Source organism: Nicotiana attenuata, unplaced genomic scaffold (assembly GCF_001879085.1).
Source record: "Nicotiana attenuata strain UT unplaced genomic scaffold, NIATTr2, whole genome shotgun sequence".
In the NCBI taxonomy this organism is placed as follows: Eukaryota; Viridiplantae; Streptophyta; class Magnoliopsida; order Solanales; family Solanaceae; genus Nicotiana; species Nicotiana attenuata.
The window spans coordinates 288,692-310,903 of NW_017670386.1; the positions used below are offsets into that span (position 1 = coordinate 288,692).

The 22,212-nt window shown below is 41.3% G+C and overlaps 1 protein-coding gene across 1 annotated transcript; it reads right to left on the bottom strand.

Moving 5' to 3' along the window:
• Positions 1–18,060: 18,060 nt before the first annotated feature.
• On the bottom strand, positions 18,061–21,931 carry LOC109238704. The gene is made up of 2 exons (XM_019405181.1): positions 20,710–21,931; positions 18,061–18,552 (listed from the first exon to the last, which is right to left on the bottom strand). Exons 1-2 carry the CDS (start codon positions 21,750–21,752, stop codon positions 18,426–18,428), a joined length of 1,170 nt encoding a protein of 389 aa, XP_019260726.1. The 5' UTR covers positions 21,753–21,931; the 3' UTR covers positions 18,061–18,425.
• Positions 21,932–22,212: the final 281 nt, after the last annotated feature.

Genomic DNA, 22,212 nt, shown 5'->3' on the forward strand with positions numbered 1-22,212 from the left:
AGACGTTTTATGATTTTGATGTTGCCTCGTTGAGGGATTATGAGTTTGGAGTTCCGACCCGGGGGTCGTTCAGGAGTTGAATTGTTGACGCCAGTCCCCAAGTGTTCGGGACATTTTTGACAGAGGAGTCCTTTTTGCAAAAATGTCGAGTTTCTTTTGAAACGTGAAATGCTTTGATGAAATGTATTCTTCGATTAATTGGTACAAGTATACATGTTTTTGCTATTAGGTCTTGGTTGCTCTATACGGGCACGGTTCGTTCGACCGTTGGGTACATTACTTTCCTATCGAGGTTGATTGCAAAAGAAACCTTGAATACTTTTTGAGTCTTCTTAGATAGCATATAGACGTTGCCTCATTAAAAACCTTGCCGGTAAAGCGCTTCTAGGGACAAAATCCGGTCGAAGGAAAAGAGTGCAACGCGTGCTCGAGGATGTTTCGGAATTTTCAATCGGACACCCTAGCAGTAATATCGTTTTAGCATTGATATGTTGCAGTTGCTTGGAAGTTGTTTGCCCTCCATGGTACCAAGCTTGTAAGACCCTTTGCCGACTACTCCGAGGACACAATACGATCCTTCCCAATTTTGGCCTAGCTTTCCCTCATTAGGGTTTCGGGTATTAAGGGTGACTTTCCTTAGGACCAAGTCCCCAACTCTGAAATGTCGGAGGTTTGTTCTCCTGTTATAATACCTTTTGATCCTTTGCTTTTGGGCGGCCATCCTGACCAGCGAGGCTTCTCGTTTTTTATCTAGTAGTTCGAGGGCCGTTGTCGTGGCCTCGTTGTTCGAGCTCTCAGCGGTGTGTTGGAATCTGGCGCTCGGCGCCGTACACTAGAGAGAAAGGTGTTTCCCTTTTGCTTGATTTTGAAGTTGTTCGATATGCCCATAGCTCTTCGGGCAACACTTCTTTCTACTTTCCCTTGGCGCTTTCCATATTCGTTTTTAAGTTTTGGATGATGGTTTTATTTGTGGACTTGGCCTGGCCGTTTGCACACGGGTGGTAAGGTGTCGACAGGATTCTCTTGATTTTGTGATCCTCAAGGAAATGTGTTACCTTGCTTCCGATGAACTGCCTCCCGTTATCGTATGTTATCTCGGAAGGAATCCCGAATCGGCACATAATATGGTCCCAGATAAACTTAATGACTTCTTTTTCTCTTATCTTCTCGAAGGCCTACGCTTCCACCCATTTTGAGAAATAGTCAGTCATAAATAATATGAATTTAGCTTTACTTGGTGCCATCGGCAGTGGCCCGACGATGTCCATTCCCCATTTCATGAATGGCCATGGCGATAAGACCGAATGTAGTTGTTCGCCGGGTTGGTGAATCATAGGGGCAAATCTCTGGCATTTATCACACTTTCGGATGAATTTCTTAGTATCTTTTTCCATGTTGTCCCAGTAGTAGCCTGCCCTGATCACCTTTTGAACTAAGGAATCGGCGCCAGAGTGGTTTCCGCAAGTACCCTCATGAATTTCTCGGAGTACATAATCTGTATCCCCTGGCCCCAGACATACTCCTAGGGGGCCATCAAAAGTTTTTCTGTATGGAGTCTTGTTTTCATCGAGCAATAACCGGGCTGCTTTGGTTCGTAGGGCCCTTGTTTCATTTGGATCCGCGGGCAATTTTCCATCTTTCAGATAATCAATATATTTATTTCTCCAGTCCCATGTTAGGCTGGTGGAATTAATCTCGGCATGACCTACCTCGAGCACTGATTTAGATAGCTGAATAACAGCCTCGGGGAGTAGGTCATCTTCTTCAATAGATGATCCCAGGTTTGCGAGGGCATTGGCCTCGCTATTTTGCTCTTGAGGTACGTGGACTAAGGTCCATTCTTTGAAACGACGCAATACGGCTTGGATTTTGTCCATATAACTCTACATCCTGTCTTCTTGGACCTCTTAGCTCCCATTCACCTGGTTTACTACTAGGAGTGAATCTCATTTTGCTTCGATGGTCTCGGATCCCAGGCTTTTGGCCAGTTCCAGACCTGCAATCATAGCCTCGTACTCGGCTTCATTATTAATCAATTTGCAGTTTTTATAGATTGTCTGATCACGCTGCCCGTAGGTGGCTTTAGGACTATACCGAGTCCGGATCCTCTCACGTTTGTGGCGCCGTCAGTGAACAGGGTCCATACCCCACAAGACATGCCTGATTTTAGTAAAAGTTCCTTTTCTACCTCGGGCACGAGGGAGGGAGAGAAATTGGCCACTAAGTCCGCCAGAACTTGGGACTTGATGACCGTTCGAGGTTGATACTCGATATCATACCCCCCGAGTTCGATGCCCCATTTGGCCAATCGACCCAATAGTTCGGGTTTGTGCAATATGCTCCGGAGGGGGTATGTCGTTAGAACGCAAATACAGTGGCATTGAAAATAGGGTTTTGATTTTCGCGATGAGCTTATTAACGCAAGAGCTAATTTTTCTAGGTGTGGATACCTAGTTTTGGCATCCCCTAGGGTCCGTCTTACATAATAAACAGGGAATTGCGTACCTTGCTCTTCTCGAACTAGCATGCCGCTTACCGCTAATTCGGATACGGCCAAGTATAGATACAATGTTTCATCCTCCTTTAGCGTGTGTAGCAGAGGTGGGCTAGTCAGATGTCGTTTCAACTCCTCTAAGGCGTGTTGGCATTCTGGAGTCCTTTCGAAGTTGTTTTTCCTTTTCAGTAAAGAGAAGAAATGATGGCTCCTGTCGGATGACCTTGATATGAATCTGCCCAGAGCCGCTATTCGCTCTGTCAGTCGTTGCACGACCTTTACATTATTTACCACCGTGATTTCTTCGATGGCCTTTATTTTATCGGGGTTAATCTCGATCCCCCTGTTTGATACCATGAAGCCTAAGAATTTGCCCGAACCCACTCCGAAGGCACATTTCTCGGGGTTGAGCTTCATGTTGTAACTTCTGAGGATGTCGAATGTTTCCTGCAAATGAGTCAAATGGTCCTCTGCGTGCAGGGACTTAACTAGCATATCATCAATATAAACTTCCATGGATTTGCATACTTGATGCTCGAACATTTTATTAACTAGACGCTGGTACGTAGCCCCTACATTTTTTAGTCCGAAGGGCATTACATTGTAACAGTAGGTACCATACTTCGTGATGAATGAAGTCTTCTCCCTATACTCGGGGTTCTTCTGAATTTGATTATACCTCGAGTAGGCATCGAGAAAGGTGAGGGTCTCGTGGCCGGCAGTATCATCAATAAGACGATCGATATTAGGCAATGGGAATGAATCCTTGGGACACGCCTTATTTAAGTCTTTATAATCTACGCACATTCTTAGCTTATTCCACTTTTTGGGCACCACTACTACGTTGGCCAGCCATTTGGGGTACTTTACTTCTCTAATGGACCTTATTTTAAGAAGTTTCGTTACCTCATCCTTGATGAATGCGTGTTTTATCTCGGACTGGGGTCTTCTTTTTGCTTCACCGGTTTAAACCTGGGGTCGACACTCAGCCAGTGGGAGGTTATTTCCGGTGGAATTCCTGTCATATCTAAGTGGGACCAAGCGAAACAGTCGATATTATTAATAAGAAATTGAATGAATTCTTTCCTGAGTTCAAGGGTTAATCTTGTTCCCAGGTATACCATACGATGTGGGAGGTGTTTGATCAAAATAGCTTGCTCCAGATCTTCAATCGTTGATTTCGTTGCATCCAACTCTTCAGGGGCAATGGAAGTTCGAGGAGCAAGGAAATCTTCTTCGTCGTCCTCGGGGGTCTGTATGCTCCTAGACTCATCCGAGTCGGGTGTATGGGGGTCGGTGCCTCCTGGTAAATCGCGAACATCTCTTTCTCCACATGATGTTATCCATATATGGTCGTTATGCCATCCTTTGGTGGAAATTTTATCATCTGGTGCATAGTTGACGGTACTGTCCTCATGCTGTGTATCCACATCCTGCCAACAATGCATTTACCTCATGTTGCCATCAATGACTTGAAACTTGGTGTTCTGAACTGCACCGGACGTGTCGACCGGGAGGGTGATTTCTCCTTTTGTTACTTTGCCGCCCATGTTGAAGCTGTGGAGGACCCGGGAAGTGGGTATGATATGATCGAGCAACTCTAGCTGTTTTACTACCTCTGACCTGATTACATTGGCCCAGCTACCTGGATCCACGAGCACACGTTTAACTCGAATGTTGCTTTAAAGAAATGAGATTACCAGCGCGTCGTTGTGTGGTTTTGCCAAGGTCTCGAGATCCTCTTCGCTGAATGCAAGGGTGTCTTCGGCCACGCGGTCTCGGATCGGCCCTTCTATTGCGGTAAATATTTTTGTCTGTTTGATCACGTGTCCTTGGGGAATATCGGTCCCTCCAATAATCATATGAACGACATGCAGGGGAAACTCTTTTTTTGCCCAGGTTAGATTTTGCTGAGTTTCCCGCGAAACTTCTTGGCGCGCTTCCTGATGAATGCGAGGACCGGTGTCAATGCATTGGGCATCGCGTGAGGTCGTATCCTTAAAGGTCGGCTCCAGTGCATTCACAGGGTTTCGTGGTGGTATACCAACACCTGGAATAGCCACACCATTCTTTCCGTGGTTCTCGAGATTGTTGTTCATTGGATCAGACAATCTGACCTGAAATCAAAGATCTCGGGCAAGAAAAAGTGTGAAAGGTAACTTGTGTTGTGTAGTAAAACCAGCAAGAAAATAATTACTATTATTTTTAGTTCCACGGTGGGCGCCAAACTATTTACCGGGAAAATGGTAATAACAATTAAATTTGATTATGGGACTCTAAAAATACGTGATCTATTTTTATGCTAGTTGTTAGGCAGTTGATGCTATGTGTAAGACTTAGAAACGAGATAAGAGTTTAGAGCAAGGTGATAACCAAACCGATAGGTTAGAAATCAGGGCCTCGAGCTTGTCGATTTGGGGGCCTCGAGGTCGATTCGGGTGCTCGGCAGGGAGCTATCGAAGGTGATTGATGTACGACTAACAGTTATAATAAAATCAAAGAAGACTCTTTATGGCCAATAATAAGCAATAAATGAAGAACAATAATGGAGACAATAAATGGAAGCAATAGTATCAAGAGAACTTGTTAGAGAGCAAAGAGAATGTTCTTGTGTATTTAGTATGGAGCAACAGATCTCTACAAAACGGTAAGGACCCCCTTTATATAGGAAGGGGGAATCCCAACATAGTACAAACGCATTTATTACAAAGATAAGGAAATGGGACAGCTAGTTGATGTTACGATGCGGGCTCAGACTAGCCTGACAGACTTTATCGGCTCTAGCTTCACCCCTCGGGAACTCCCCTCGTTTCCAATATAGCCGTTGGTCTACATTGCCCCGAGGTCGAGCGTCGACAACCATCGAGGGTGAACCTCAACCCCAGACTCGGGCCTTGTGAAGTATGTTTACAGGGCATCATAATAACGGAAAATTGGACCCTCTGATTTTACCATGCACAATGATCTTATTGTCGTGGAGATACTTCATTCTTTGCTTGTAGAATGAAGCACTCTCATATGCTTGGAATCGAAATTCATCCATTGCATTAAGTTGAGAGACTCTTAAGTTCGCCACATCCACCCATTCCAAGTTGAGCTTTTTCGTGGCCCACAAAGCTTTGTGCTCCAACTCCATCGGCAAATGACAAGTCTTTTCAAATGCCAACTTATATGGATCCATGCCAATTGGTGTTTTGTAGGCCATTCTATATGCCCAAAGAGCATCATCAAGTTTTCTCGACCAATTCGTCCTATTGGAATTGACGATTTTGGCCAACATGCTCTTAATCTCACGGTCTGAAACTTCAACTTACCCACTTATTTGCGGGTGATACGGTGTGGCAACTTTGTGATTGACTCCATATTTCTCATGTAAAGTGGCAAACGATCGATTACAAAAAAGAGAACCACCGTCACTTATAATAGCTCTAGAGTGCTGAACCTTGTTAAAATAGTCTTCTTGAGGAACGAGGTGGCACTTCTTTCTTCATTGTTTGGTAGAGATACCGATTCAACCCACTTGGACACATAGTCAACCGCCACAAGGATGTATTTATTGTTATAGGAGCTCATGAACAATCCCATGAAGTCAATTCCCCACACATCAAAAAACTCCATCTCAACAATTGGATTCAAAGGCATTTCATTCTTTCTTGAGATGTTCCCTTGACGTTGGCATTGGTCACAAGCTTTGGCTATAGTGTTGGCATCTTTGAACAAAATGGGCAAATAGAATCCACATTCAACAACCTTAGCCGCTGTCCTATTTTCTCCATGATGTCCACCATAAGGAGATTCATGGCAAACCCTCAGGATTGTCATTCCTTCCTCCTTTGGGACACATCTCCTTATAATATTGTCCATACATATCTTGAATAAATAAGGTTCATTCCACTAGTAGGAGTCACCATCCCTCAAGAACTTCTTCTTTTGGTATGAAGGAAGCCCCGGAGGCAGTAACCCACTCACCAAGAAATTAGCCATGTCGGCGTACCATGGCAACTCATTATTCACTACAATTGTGGCTGCAAAGACTTGTTCATCGGGAAAGGATTCATTGATCTCCTAGACCTCCAGAGCTCTCCCCCAACTCAAGATGATAGAAGTGGTCCGCCACTTGATTTTCTATGCCCTTTCTACCTTTGATTTCCAAGTGAAACTCTTGCAACAGTAATATCCATCTAAGCAACCTTGGTTTGGAGTCCTTCTTTGCTAAAAGGTACCGGATTGCGGTATGGTCCGAATTCACCACCACCTTTAAACCTACAAGATAAGAATGAAACTTGTCAAAAGCATAAACAATTGCAAGAAGTTCTTTTTCAGTTACCGTATGTTTATTTGAGCGGCATTCATTGTTTTGCTAGCATAGTGAATGGGATGGAAAATCTTGCCCACTCTTTGGCCCAACACCGCTCCCACGACATTACTTGCATCACATATCAACTCAAACGGAAACTCCCAATTTGGAGCTTGAATTATAGGAATGGCTGTTAAAAGCCGCTTGAGTTCCTCAAAAGCAACCATACACGCCTCATCAAAGTGAAACTTCACATCTTTCTCCAATAATTACACATTGGTCCACCACTTTTGAGAAATCCTTGATGAACCTCTGGTAGAATCTCGCATGCGCTAGAAAACTTCTTACACCCTTCACGGTATTTGGAGGAGGTAACTTGGCAATAACATCAATCTTTGCCGGATCGACTTCCCTTTTTGGACATCTTATGCCCAAGCACAATGCCTTCCTCCACCATAAAGTGACACTTCTCCCAATTCAAAAGAAAATTTGTTTCTTCACATCTTCTCAACACCTTGTCCAAGTTAGCCAAACACCCATCAAAAGAGTCTGTCATAATAGAAAAGTCATCCTTGAATACCTCAATAAAATCTTCTACCATGTCGGCAAAAATAGCCATCATACACTGTTGAAAGGTATCCGGGGCATTGCAAAGACCAAACGGCATCCTCCTAAAGGCAAAAGTGCCTAAGAACATGTAAAAGTTGTCTTCTCTTGGTCTTCGGGGGCAATTTGTATTTGGGTGTAGCCCGAGTAACCATCAAGAAAGCAATAGAAGGACCTTCTCGCTAACCAATCCAACATTCCTTTACCATGGTTCTATAGCGTTCCCAAATTTTGTGTAGTGGATGCCAGAATTTCATCCCTCAAAGTAGCCATGTGACCTGGCGAGAAGAATTTGGCAATAAATGTCTCCGCAACTCATCCCAAGTATAGATAGAATTGTTTGTTAAGCGCTCCAACCAATCCGACGCTTTTCCTCTTAGTGAGAAAGGAAATAAACTCAATTTCAAAGCGTCCTCGGACACATTTGTTTGCTTACTTCCCCAAGAAGCATCTATGAATCCCTTTAAGTGCTTGTATGCATTTTGATGAGGTGCTCTGGTGAAGTAGCCTCATAGCTCAAACACGATGAGCATGACATTTGTAATTTGAAATTTTCCCGCCCTAATGCGAGGGGAGACAATTTCACTTGCATAGCCATCATTTAGTGCGCATGTTGTTGAGCTGGTTGGCCATGTGGAGGTGGTGGTTGTGGAGGCGGCGGAGGTTGGTGTTGGTTTTGCCCTCGACCTTGCAAGTTTCCTTAAACCAGAGCCGCTTATTCATCTACCATATCTTCTTCAATGGCCCCAAGAGGCAAATCACCAAGGTCATTGTTCTTCGTCATTGGTAACCTACAACAACCACACACGAATGAAATTATCACTAAGAAAAGATAAGAACTCAAGAAAACACACAATAACAAAGTAAAACTAGAACACCGTACTCCCCGACAACGGCACCAAACATTGGTGACGTCCGATCCTACTCTCTATATGAAAGTAGCATAGCCGTTAGCAATAACAAACCAACTATGTTCGGGGTCGAATCCCACAAGGAGTAGGTATGTGTTAGAGTGTCCAAATGCCTGCAAACTCGATGATTCTTAATGTAATCTTCAAACAAAGAGTGGTTTCTCAATTATGTCTATAATTATTACTAAAGCTTAACTAAGAAATTCTATCAAACACGTAGAGTGCAAATAAGATATAGTTGTAACCAATAAGATAAAAGCGCTAGGATTGCTTCCCCTTCGTGTAGGCTATGCTCTTGGGTGTCCAAATATTCAATTCTAGTTAATTAAGCATGTGTTATGACCTCAATTTCTATTCTACCAACTTAATATCTTCCAACACTTAAGAGGTTTCTACCCCAAATTGATCTTCCAAGACAACTAAAGCTCAATGATAAGCAATTGATTAGCCCATGTAGAAATCACACTATTCCAAGCTAGATTTCGTTAATAAAATGTTTAACCCACTTAATTCTTTGCTAATTACTTTATACCCAATCTAAGTTCTACTCTTCCAAGCTAGAACAAGCAAAATAGACATGGATTTAGCGTTCGCAACCACAATATCAATTAATAAAGTATGGAGTAATTAGATTGTTTACCTCAAAAATAGTAATAACAATTAAATTTGATTTTGTGGTTCTAAAAATACGTGATTTTTATTTTTATGCTAGTTGTTAGGCAGTAGATGCTAAGTGTGAGACTAGAAAATGAGATAAGAACTTGAAGGCAGAATGTTTAAGCAAACCGAGCGATTGAGAATCGGGGTCTCGAGCCAGGTTATACGGGGCCTCGAGGTCGAGCTAGGTACTAAGCTGTGGATAGCCGATGAAGGACTAACAACTTTGAACACTTTGATGAAAGCTCTTTATGGTCAATATTGAGCAATAAATGAAGAACAACTAATGGAAAACAATAAATGTGAGCAATAAATGCAAATAGTAGAATCATAAGAGAGCTTTGTATAAGTTAGAGAGCAGAGAGAATGTTCTTGTATTCAATGTTGTGTATCTGATCTTATCTATTGCAAAATGACAAGGGTCCCCTTTATATATGAGGGTGAATCTCAATATAGTACATATGCATTTATTACAAAGATACGCGGCTGGTACAACCACTTAATGCCACGGTACGGGCTCATGCTAGCCTAATAGACTAGGTTAGATTTAGTCACGTGCCTTGGGAACTTCCGGTTAGTCCATCATAGCCGCTGATTTGCACTGCCTTGAGGTCGATCATTGAGGACCCTCGGGGTCGAACCTCGAGCTAAACTTCTAGCCTTCTGGGGGAAGTCTTTATGAGGTGCCTCAACGATCATAAAATCGGACCCTATGATTTTTACCATATATAGATAGTCCCCGTGTTTCTTAGATTAAAATGATAAGAAACGATTTTGACGCCGATCTCCTCGAGCCTCTCGTGATGACTTCATGCTTATGACGTAAGCTTTTGTGATAACTGAGACGTCCCATCGATACATCTTCCTAGAAGCATTCATTGTAGCACCAGTTTATTTTCTCAAAGCGATAATATCTCTGCCGATCCGTCTCCCAAAGAGCATTGATTGTGCCTGTCAATACGTTTCCCAAAGGCCTTGATTGCACCGTCGGTTACGCTACCTCCTTTCTATAAATGGAAGATTTCTTGAACCAAAGCTTCATTCTGTCATTCTTCAACAGCCTTTAACTCCTTTTCTCTCTTCATCCTCATCCACCTCTATTTCCCATGTTTAAATCCCGTGACCGTAAGGTCACGCAACAGTGTTCCCGCCAGTTATGTCATGGCTCTTTCTCAAAGCTTTCCCCTACTGAGTGGGATCACACTGGTTTGTTGTTATTGTTGTTGTTGGCCCGAAATAATGAGAGAGGAATCTCAAATTATATTTTTATCAGAGAATATGTGGATCGTAAACTGATGATAGGCTATAATTACGTATTTTAGTCGATTATTACACTCTAATTTACTGCACTTTAATTGAGTTTGAGCTTTAATCGCTAGTGTTTTGCACTAATGGTGTGTTTTATGCCTTGTAGGAGTGATTCCGAGCTATGTAGATGTTATGGAATGAATTCAAGTGATTTGGAGCTTTGAAGTCTCAGTAAAAGTTCAATGAGTTAAGCCGGGATCGTGTTTGGGGGTCAACGGATGATAGTTAGAGCGAACAAAGACTCCAGTAGGCATATTGTGCACTGTCTAGTAAAATAGATATATCTTTTTTCTCAGAACTCCATTTTGGCTCCACAATATATGGTTGGAAAGCTAACTCAAAGGCCTACAACTTTAATGTTTTACGTTTTTCCAAATTCGAAAGGGAACAGGGTGAAAACTGCACGTCAATAGCGCGATCGCGCTCAGGTCGCGCTCGTCAGGCAGAACACTGGGCCACTAGCGCGACCACTAGCGCGATCGCGCTAGTCAAACCCGGGAAAAATGTCCTTTTTCACATTGGAGAAGGTATAATTATTTGGGCCCAATCCTACTTGGTATATATACATGGAAAAACGGTATTTTGAGGGAGGAGGACGTTTTTGAGAGGAAAACACAAGCACAGAGCCGCCGTGGAGGCCGGGTTTCATCTTTTCTTCCACCAACTTAGTAATTTTTATGTTTCTTCGTATGATTTGTTGTTTTACTACCATGTCTATGTGGAGCTAAACTTCACGTTCTAGGGTTGTGGTTCTTTCATGACTATTGTTATTCGGATATTGATTTTGATTTCTTAGTTTATTGTATTGGTTTATTTATTCAATCCTGCACTTAATTATTTGATTGCTTGATCACCAATCGAATACTATCTACGAATCTTGAATTGAACTCGAAAGTGGGAATTCTAGATTGCATATAGGATTGAGTAGAGCAAGTTCTTGAACCTGGGCATCGGGGAACGGATTCACAATTAGGATAGACGTATACCTAATTGCCTTGCTTGGTTGATTTACAGGAATTATAAATGCATTCTTGTTGATTCTAACTCCATAGACATATAAGCGTTAGGTTAGCTTGAATAGGCGAGTAAGGACTCGATAGATTCTTATGAGCAATATTAACCCTGTCAACCAATAAACTCGATAAATTAGTTAGTCAATTCAATTGAAGAATACAATAGGAATGTTAGATAGCCCATAACCCTAGATCGTTTTCATTACATTGATATCATAAAAATCTGCTCTTTCTCTCTGTTAAAAGTTCATCATTTATATTCTTTATTTAAATTAGTTTAGAACCAAATACTTCTAGGTTTAATTCTTGTTTAGATAATTAGGATAGTCTAATTTAGTTTATAGTTAATCACAAGTCCTCGTGGGATCGACATCCGACTTTTAGTCACTTTATTACTTGACGACCGCGTATACTTGCATGTGCGTTTGGCCGCAACATAAACTGCTGCTCATCTCTGTTAACTTCAACCTGGTGTGGCGCTTCTCCTTTTTCTTTCCATGGAGTGAGGTGGCGCCCTCCACTATCTTTTGCATCCTACACCAGTGCGATGTCTCAAGAAGTGGCTTCCCAATAGTAGTGTTGTCGAGACCCATACTTGCCAAAATTTTCTCCCAGCCACTTCTTCATCTTTTTCTGCTTCTTCATCTTTTTCTACTTCTTCACCTTTTTCTGCTTCGGAGGAGGTTCTCGAAGACGACGTTTGGAAGATAGAGATAGGGTCTCCGAGGGAATGGTTCTCGCAGATATTGCTCCCAAGGATGTACCTCCGAGAGTATATTAGACTTTTAGCTGTTATTTTTTGCTTCTTTGTTTCTGTGTAAGGACCCTTCGTGGGATTTTGTAATCATCATTTATTAATACAAAAATGTTTCTTCAATTTGTCTTTGATTTGTGCTGAATTTCCCTTTATCTGCGTTTGTAAAGAATCTGAGCATGTGACTTTACCGATTGGTCCGAGTACCAGGCTTGGGCATAGGTATTCCCTTGGTTTTCGAGTGCTAATATGATGTTCCACGAAACCCTTTGTCGTTTCTCGGGCTATGTCCAGGTTGACTAGATACAAACTTAGGTCGTCGGAACTGGCGACTTCAAATTGAGTGAGAGTGGGTCCTCGAATTTTAGAACAAAGCTTAGCCCTTTTCGAACCCGTTGATAGTCCTCGAGGGAGAATTTGTTCGATCATCTGAGAATAAAGATAGCCCTTAGACTTTCATGGACAGTCCCCGAGTGAGAGTTCGCTTGAACTCGGGCGGCCTTAAAAACTTGATTTGAACTTAGAGTGAAGATATTCTTAAGGCGTTATAGATAGACCCCGAGTGAGGATACGCTTGGACTCGGATGGCCCCTGGACTAAAGTAACCGAGACAGTGTTTTAAATTGACTTGAAGGCGAAGATAGCCCTAAGGTTTACTTATAACTCTCGAGTGAGAACTAGCTTGGGCTCAGGTAGCTCGAGGGCCAGGGAATCGGGTAAATGACCTGTACTTGTAATAGCAGAGACCCTCGAGATTGGGTACCATATCGAGGCTTAGGTTTATATGGAAAGCTCCTTAGAGCTCATAGTTATAGTAATGGAGATCCTCGAGATCGGGCACCATCTTGGGGATAGGTGACCCCTTTTTTGGAGCCCGTTCTGTAGTATCAAAGGTCCTCGAGATCGGGCACCATCTTGAGGCTAAATTAGTGTCGACAGCTCCTTAGAGCTTATATTCACTTTGACAGAGATCCTCGAGGTCGGGCACCACCTCGAGGCTTAGATTGATATTGATGGCCTTAGAGCCTATAGTTATGGAGTAGAGATCATCGAGATTGGGCACCATCTCGAGGCTGGATCGATACGGGAACCTCTGACCCCTCGAACGTTGTACGATAACTTCACTTGTATGGCACGGCAATAAAGCGCCCGGGATGGTCCCGTAGGTATACTTTTTCCGAAAGTAATAATGGCCTAGTCAGAATTAATTTGCCTTTAGAGTAGGCGGACATTCGCCGCTTGCTCCATATATGAGTTTGTTTCCTCCTTTTCTGAAGATTCCACTATTTTGAGCCGCTATCCCTTTTCATAGAGTTCTTCTTCCTTGCGTCAGCCTTTCCACCATTTTAATTCAAAGTTTTCGCCTAAGTTTTCATTTTTCTTCTCCTGTTTTATCATAGCCATGGCTGCTACCCCATAAATCCGTTCACCAAGAAGAGGAGGGTTCCGCCTCTTCTTCCCGCTCAATCAGTGGTACACCACCGGCGTCTGGCGAGCCAACCTCAAGACATTTTGTCTCGAGGAGGGACCTTTCATTAGAGAGGCCTCTCAATGTCGAGGGCCACTGGGACCATGCATCAAGGTTCACTTCATCAATATGAGAGGAACATCTCGAAGCAGTAAGGACAGACTACAGATGGGAAGAAAAGGTGGTACTGCAGGTACCTTCTCCGGAAAAGAACATCAAGGCTCATACATAGGGAATTTTACACGTATATACGTACCCACATTCATGTTGGGCCCTCTCGACAGAGTCGTGCTTGACTTCTATCAAAGATATCGGGCTACCCTGGCACAGGTTCATCCGTCATTCTGGAGGAAAACGCTGATGATGAGGTTTCTTGCGGAAGAAGCCGGGCTCGAGTTCACCCTTAGCAATCTCATCAGATTGTACCGACCCTTTCATTGCCGAGGCCTGATAGCTTTGTGATGCCGATTCACCAGGCCCTTTGTTGTCGGTGGATGAATCGATTAGTCCGAGTAAGGATTGTCGATGTTATCCCCGTGGAGTTCCTGCCCTTTCCTGAGAAATGGGATGTCACACGTAAGTGGTAAACTTGTGTTTTTATCGTTTTTGCTCATGGTGGAGACAGATTCTTTAGAGACGCTTTCCTTTTCTTTTTTGCAGCAACCTTGTGGATGCCATACGTGGTCCCCGACTTGAAGGATTGGGCTTGGAAGCTGGCAGCTCGCTCGACTTATGATGAGCGTAAGTGGCGTGATCTATCCAAGGGTAGATGGGAGGAAAAACATCACGGTACGTGCTGTGTGGTTTGCTTTTTTTGGAGGGTACTTTCCTCTGCGTGTACTAACTCCTTCATCGCAGGCATTGGAGAATTTTCTAAGGTGAGATTGTGCTCCCTCGGAGAGGAGGAGGGGTCATCGGCTTCAGGACTGAGGAATAATAACAAACGGAAGGGACCCTCGCAGGGTGAAGGTGCACATAGCGAGACGAGTCCTGCCCGGAGGCCCAGAGAAGATGTCTCGGCTAAGCCTGCAACACCCGAGGCTTCCGGCCTTGGAAAATAGTTCCTCCTTTGCCGTCATCTTCTTTTCCCGTCGAAGGTACTTCGAGGGACAAGGATCCTCTGCCGATGTCTTCTCTTCCCGTCGAAGGTACTTCGAGGGACAAGGATCCTCTGCCGCCGTTTTCTCTTCCCGTCGAAGGTACTTCGAGGGGTATTCGAGGCCAGGGGCCTCCTGACGCAAGCGAGGTCTCGAATGATCACGTTCTTATTGGGAGTGGTTCTGCTGGGGTCGATGAGACCAGGCCGGTAGGTGTGCGTTCGACTTTTGAGGAGGCTCAACGGCTCTATTTCGTGGTGAGTTTTTGGCCGATTGTATCAGTTTTTTAGTTTTGCACTCCCACTTTCTTATTTGAGCTCCTTTTTCATAGGCCTTTGACAAGCTCAAGTCCGAGATGCTCCGCCGTGAAGCCAGGTTGAGGAAAGCCTTGGATGGGGAGAAATCCCTCAGGCTTCTTTGTGAAAAGAGGGGAGATGAGTTGGTATACCTGCGGTACGAGGCGAATCGGTGCCTGAACTACGAAAGCGACCTTGAGAAACAGGTAACCTTTGCTCCGAGGGAATGCATGCTTCTTTTTCTACACTCGGAGACTAATATTTTGATATTTTAGTTGCAGAGCAAGAGAGAGGATTTGGAACGCCTTTGGGGCGAGGTTGGCCAAGCCAAGTATGAGTGTAACGGGCTAAGGGCTCAAATAGATGCCCATGTTGCGGCAAGAAGAATGTTGATAACAACACGATAGGGGATTCAAGAATTACTAAAGAAAAATAAGAAAATCAAGAAACGTGCGGAAGCTAAAAGAAAATAAAGAAACAAAAAAAGGGCGGAAAAATAAAGATAGATTGAATTCAAGAAACTCTTTCTTGAATTCAGTAAGTCTATTCTTGAAGTTGAATCCTAACAACAACAATTAGCTAACGAAGAACTAATCGCCTTTGGTAGAGACTTAAAAACAAGATATAGATTGTGAAATCCGACACTTTAGAATAACAAGAACAGCAATAAGCCTAAACCTATCACCTTTCTTGATAGAATTTTTGTTAATAATGAGTGGATTGACCTATACCCTAAGGCAGTAGTGATTCATCTCCCTAAAACCCATTCGGATCACAACCCCCTTCTCTTAAATTTGCAACCTAGACATGCTAATAGTTTGGATAAGCCCTTTCGTCTAGAAACTATATGGTGTAGGCATCCTGATTTTATTAATCTAGTTAAGAAAAATTGGCTTAATAAAAACCTTGTAGAGGCTCAGGAAAATTTTACCAAAGATATTTTAATTTGGAAAAACTCTACCTTTGGTGACATTTTCAAGAAAAAGAGAAATTTACTTGCTAGACTAAATGGTATTCAATCATCTCCCCATTACTATAGTAGTGACTTCCTCCAAAATCTTGAATCAACTCTTCCATTAGAATATAACAACATTTTACATATGGAACATGATTTTTGGAAGTTGAGAGCTAGGAGTAATTGGATAAACGATGGTGATGCCAACACCAAGTTTTTCCATATTATGGCTTCTAACCGTAAGCGTCGTAATGCCATCATGTATTTCACTAATGAGAATGGAGATTGGATAACTGATCCTAATAAAATCCTGGACCACTCCTTCAATTTCTTCAAAGATGCCTTTCAAAGTGCTCACACTAGCTCCCCTATAAAAATTATTGCCTATGATCCCTCTGCCTTGAATAAAGTTAATTTGCAATACCTTGATAACCCCCTCTCTATTAGTGAAATAACAAAAGCCATTTTTTCTTTCAAACCATTCAAAGCCCCAAGCCCGGATGGTATACACCCTTTTTTTTACCAGAAATATTGGCATGTGATAAAAGACTCCTTTGTTTCTTACTGTGAAAAAGTTTTGCCCACTCAATCCCTCCCAAGTGGAATAAACAACACTTATCTATGCCTCATCCCTCAATTCCCTAATGCAAACAATTTAAAAAATTTCAGACCTATTGGTCTTTGTAACACAGCTTATAAGGTAATTACTAAAATAATTGCTAATAGGCTGAAATCCTTCCTCCCTTTTCTCATTAGTCCCATGCAATCTAGTTTCATGAAAAATAGAAGAACCAGTGATAATGCTATTATCATACAAGAAATCATGGGTTTTCTTAAACATTCCAAAAGCTCAAACTTTAACATGCTCATCAAATTAGACCTTGAGAAAGCATTTGATAGATTGGAGTGGCTTCAAATTCCCTCCTATGATAACTAAGCTAATCATGCATTGTATTACCACTAGTTCAATTGGGGTCCTAGTAAATGGTACAAAAACAAAATACTTTCAACCTAGTAGGGGTATTCGTCAAGGTGCCCCCTCTGTCCCTACATTTTTATCCTATGCATTGAACTCCTTTCTAGACTCATTAACCATCAAGTTGATCTTAAAAATTGGGACCCCATCAAAATAGGTCATAAGGGCCCCGCTTTCTCCCATTTACTATTTGCCGATGATATTACTCTTATGGGAAAAGCTAATAAAAAAACTAGTCAGTGTATTAAGAGATGCCTAGACTATTTCTCCAAAGAGTCCGGTCTAACAATAAACACTTCAAAATCCAGAATTGTTATCCCTCCCCATTGCCCTAAGGAGGGATCAACCTATCTTCATTCTCTCTTTGGAATAAAATGTACCACAGAGTTTGGAAATTATCTGGGATTCCCTATCCTCAATAAAAATCCCAAGGCCAAAGACTTTCAATTCATTTTAGATAAATTACAAAAAAAAAAAAAAATACTCCTTTCATTTATTATGCTTTCTATTTGAAAGAGAATTTATATAAAAATATTATTCAAAATTTAAATATGATTCTCTAGCATCATTTATTTTTAAGTTTCAACAAGTTATTAAAGTGACACATAATTCACCATACTATATTATGATAACTAATTATTTGTAAATAGTTACTAGCTAATACTGAGCTATTAAATTAATAAGTATTGTATTTCATAAACATGAAAAGTAATATTTAGGAAAATAATATAAAAATTTATGGACTAATATAATAAAGACATAACAAATATTAATAAATAAATACTTTTAAATGAAAGCTTTATTTAAAATTTACTATCATAGCAATCTTAGTAGATAACGTGCAATAAATTTTATTTTAATTATGACATAAAATACTCTCAACTTAATAATTTATGATTAAGAAAAAAGTAATTTTGAATAGTTAACGATTATTAAAAAAATTTGAGGATTTACAAGGTTACACACAACTGTATAAAGTTATATTAGACGAGCCCAGTACGTAAGGCATTGGGCGTGTCCGGGGCGTAAGACCCGACGGCCGAGGCGTAAATCTCACGGAACTAAGCCCCACACATAAGCCCAGGGGCGTTTTACGAGTGCCCCACCCTGGGGCGAGTCCCAATTCTGCCTTTTAAAACAGAGATCCAAACGCATGGTTAATAGTATATATTCACCTAACATTTCCAAGATTGCGTTCGGTGAAAGTAAAGGCCACACAATCATTAGCTATAACGAAACTAGACCAGTCATCATTAAGAGGTTCTCTACCAAAAGAGGACGAAAATTCCTGGCACATGTTGACTGCATGACTTCTTCTACACAAGAACTATCAAAAACCAAATTACTGTTGAAATGTTATACATCTTGATTTAAACGAACAAAAGAGGCTAAAGAACAAAGTGGCGGCACTTTAGCTTTAAAGTCAACCAGAATCTACAAAGCAGGTTATGCACTTTAAACCGACAGCTGCAAGATTACTGCATAATTACTAAATTCACTTCAGCCAAGTAGATCTGCTTAAGTACAGAGTTGATCAATTATGCCACAAGAGTTGAGCTACATATAATTACCACTTGTTCTAGACTTGACTAGTCAAGTTGCATTTCTGACTCGCTTCGCCATGATGCATGGTGCAACTGCCCCTTTATCCTTCTTATTATTCTCCTTGTCTTTTATGGTAGAACCCTTCTTTGTGGCTGGCTCTTCAGTGTCTACAGGGCTATCACCACATGTAAATGAAATAGCAATCAGTACTCCCAATAAAAAGAAGGGGACACTTCCACAAAATGATTTACAACCCTCATCACATCCTAATGCGACGTATACTTCAGCCAGCAGAAAAAAGAAAAAGAAAGTTCATTCAGCAGTCTCAAGAAAAAGAACACACACATAGTAGGTGACATTATCACAAATAGAGGTACAGTTCTTACTTTGCAGGGACTGCCCTACCCAAGAGAGGGCACAAAAAATTATTATGTGGTTTACAGTGTTGCCATGGCAATGATAACCTTTGAAAAATTCAAGTTAATGCATTCAGATGGCTTCAGTACTCTCTAGAAAAAGAACTAACACATAGTGTGGCATTATCACAAATAGAGGTACAGTTCTTACTTTGCAAGGACTACCCTACCCTGGAGGGCACAATGTTGCCATGGCAATCAACACCTTTGAAATATTCAAGTTAATGCATCTAGCTAGACGGTTATACCAAATTCATTACTAGTCCAACCAAACAAGGGGTGAACTGGGATAGGAAAACTATGAGTCCATTACTTCATATTTTCTATGCCAATTTTTGTTAGGAAGACATAAGTACAGTAACCAAGATGGGAAGCGTAAACTTATGTCACCTGAATTGCAGGTATAAAATCTATTACCTCTCAGAGAGTTCAAGTTAAATATGAAGTGTTGAAAAGCAATAACTTACTTGCAGGAGATATTGCTAGGATACATTAGAATATTTATGTTTTCTGAGCACTCTCAGCATGCCAACCGTCGATAATCTTTTATATACCACAGGTAAAAACAACCAAAAGATACTTCTTGCAGAATCAGTAGCTGTTGCTCTATAAGTTGTCAACCTAAACTTGGTTCGAACCTTGTCAACAACCATAGAATTACACAAAGGAACTGCGCACCAGCCTGATCATTTTTCTTTTTTCCTTTTTACTGAATCTTTCAGTTGGTGCTAAGAGTCCAAAGTGAAAGCAGGAGAGGGAAATTTTCAGCTTAACACCAATATAAAACCTCACAAGTCATCACCACTTAATAAAAAGAGAGATTCATTTAAAGCTTAATCAAGGAAAAAACATTTAAATAGCAGTGAGATTCTGTTTAATTGATAAGAAAAATTACATCATAAATCAGTTTCATAATACAGAGTCTAGGCATTAAAAACAATAGCGCACTTAGTACAACCGAAAAAAGGAAATGATTAACGTTCTTGAGAAGTGATTATTAAAATTATCTGGACTTTACAGCTTGAATTTATCCATCTCAGTTCCCTGCCTCGCCTATTTCTAGGCAAGTGGGTCACCCATAGAGAAAAAATAGGTTAGAGTTCTGAATAGCTTAGCTTGACAAAATAAATTGTTTTTAAATGGGTTGACAAAACTGAGGTAAGCCCCCTCCATTTCTTTTATGTCTTCACTTTTGACCATCATATAGCTTATTAACTTAGTTTGACTTATACACCGTGTTACTAATAGTATAAACTTATCAAATCAAGTACAATAGCTTGTTTAAAAGGTTAGGAAAGGAAGACACATGCATTCGTTTGATATCTCGAGATAGTTTAAAGGCGTATTGATATATTAAACTTCTAGTAGTGTGTTAACTATCAGAAGTATTTTTTTCTTCAAATATTAATCTTCATCCAGTGCTTTTAGAAGTGAGAAATACAACCAAAAAAAAAAAAAACAAGGTGAAAACTGACCATAGAAATGCAACATCTACCCACTTAACCCAATACCCAAGTTTTGCAGTGACTTCTTATGAAACCAGTATAGAAGTTCAAAGGCTTTTTCTACATCCAGTTAGCAAACAGAGACATTACCCGATCCTAGAATCGAGCACTCATAGCAATTAAAACTGCAAGGTACTCTACAAATCCTTTACAAATGAGGGGAAGGTGAAACCAGAGACAACCCATCCATCACCTAATGTGAATGCACTGAGAGCTAGAATCACATTCATAAGTACTTGTCAACCACAACTAGCACATATTAAGAACACAGGAATAATTTCTTAGGAGGAAGAAAAATAAGGACCGAGCTCAAGAGTTCGCGGAAGCAAAGATAGAACTTTCAACAAGGCCAAATTGGATGCTCATAAATTAAACAAAAGGGGTAAGGAGTAAATGACAGAATGCACTCACATTGCTATCCCATCAACAGGAACAAAAACAGGATCATCAACAGATAAAGTACTGAGTAACTCCACGGACACATCTAAAGAGCGTGTGTTTCTGAAGACAACAAGGTGAGCCACTCCCAATTTTCCGGAAGACAAAGGAGCAATCAACACGAAATCTGTACGACACAGTTGAACCAAAACTGGAAATGCATCATCAGGGAAAGGAAGTTCCCATAACATCCCTTGAAGACTTGTTGATTTAAACCATCTTTTCTCGGAAAAATCATATCCATACAAGATCAAGTTATTGGCAAACCAATACAATGTTGAGTTGCTTACAACCGGCCGTACATTGATGACCACATAAATTAGTTTGTCAAGGTCACCGTCATCAAGCCCATTAGGCAAAGAATTGCCGCTTGGGGATCTTGATACTCGGAAATTAAAGTGGGGATGAACTTGAAATTTAAAACCATCCTCATGGATATTGTAAATTAGCAAGTGGCCCGTCAGAATTGAGTAACATACAACTTCACCTTCCCCTTTCACAAAGGCAGTAGTACTACTAGTAAAAGTAGCAAAATCCTGGACATTCAATGCCATCAGCTTCCAGCTTTTGGTGTCAAAGCTGTCAATGTCGTAAGCTTCGCCGCAGTACCTCCCTTCGTACTCGTCACCTTCGTAGGGAAACTTTTTGCCCCCCAGAACATAGATCGTCTTATCAAGGGAAACAACACAGGCCTCATGCCTATGAAGCTTCTTGGAAGACGATACGGGAACCCAGGAGACGGGGTCGGTGCTTGTGATGTCGTGCCTATACAATTCCATAGAGGAGTAAGGGAGTCTGATCCCCATATCCGACGGCTCAGGGTTCTTGATTCCGCCGGCCCAGTAGATGTGGTTACCCACAATGGCCCAGTCTCCTCTGAATTCCAACTCCATTGGCGCAACCTGAGAAAGTTCAACCGTACTGGACTCTGAATCGAAATTAATACAATACCACAAATGCTTCCGACCATTCATACAGTGGACATATATCTGTTGTCGCCGCAGTTGCTTTGCCATTGAATTTGAACAGTGAGATAGAATACTCCTCTGGCTTTAACGTCTAGGGTTTTGGGAATTTGGGGCGACTGCTAACAAATTGAAATATCTTTAGGTCTAGGGTTTTAGTGTGTTGTATTGCTCTAGGATTTTTAGGAGAAAAAGATAGTGTCAACGGATCACTGTTAGAACGAACAATAATAGTAGTACTAAATAAAGTGTATTAATAATAATAAAATTTCTTATTTACTAGTATTTGATTTTGTGTATTAAAAATAACATGCATTGTATGTGGGTGTATATCTACTTATTTGTAGCAGGGCCCTAAGATGCTCGGACTAGGGTGCGGGTATCCGATATGAGTTCAAATCTAGAGGTCGGATCCTTCAAATCCAAATTTTAAGATCTGGGGGTACAAATACTTATGCGAGAATTCAGCTATATTTAAGAGTAGAGCTATTAAAATATGCGTAAATTATGA

Excerpts from the sequence above, each read along its gene's own strand:
- LOC109238704 (XM_019405181.1), bottom strand. The coding sequence starts at position 21,752 with ATGGCAAAGCAACTGCGGCGACAACAGATATATGTCCACTGTATGAAT. Across the intron at positions 18,553-20,709 it reads CCTGTTGATGGGATAGCAAT|CCCTGTAGACACTGAAGAGC; the intron begins GTGAGTGCATTC and ends ATGTGGTGATAG.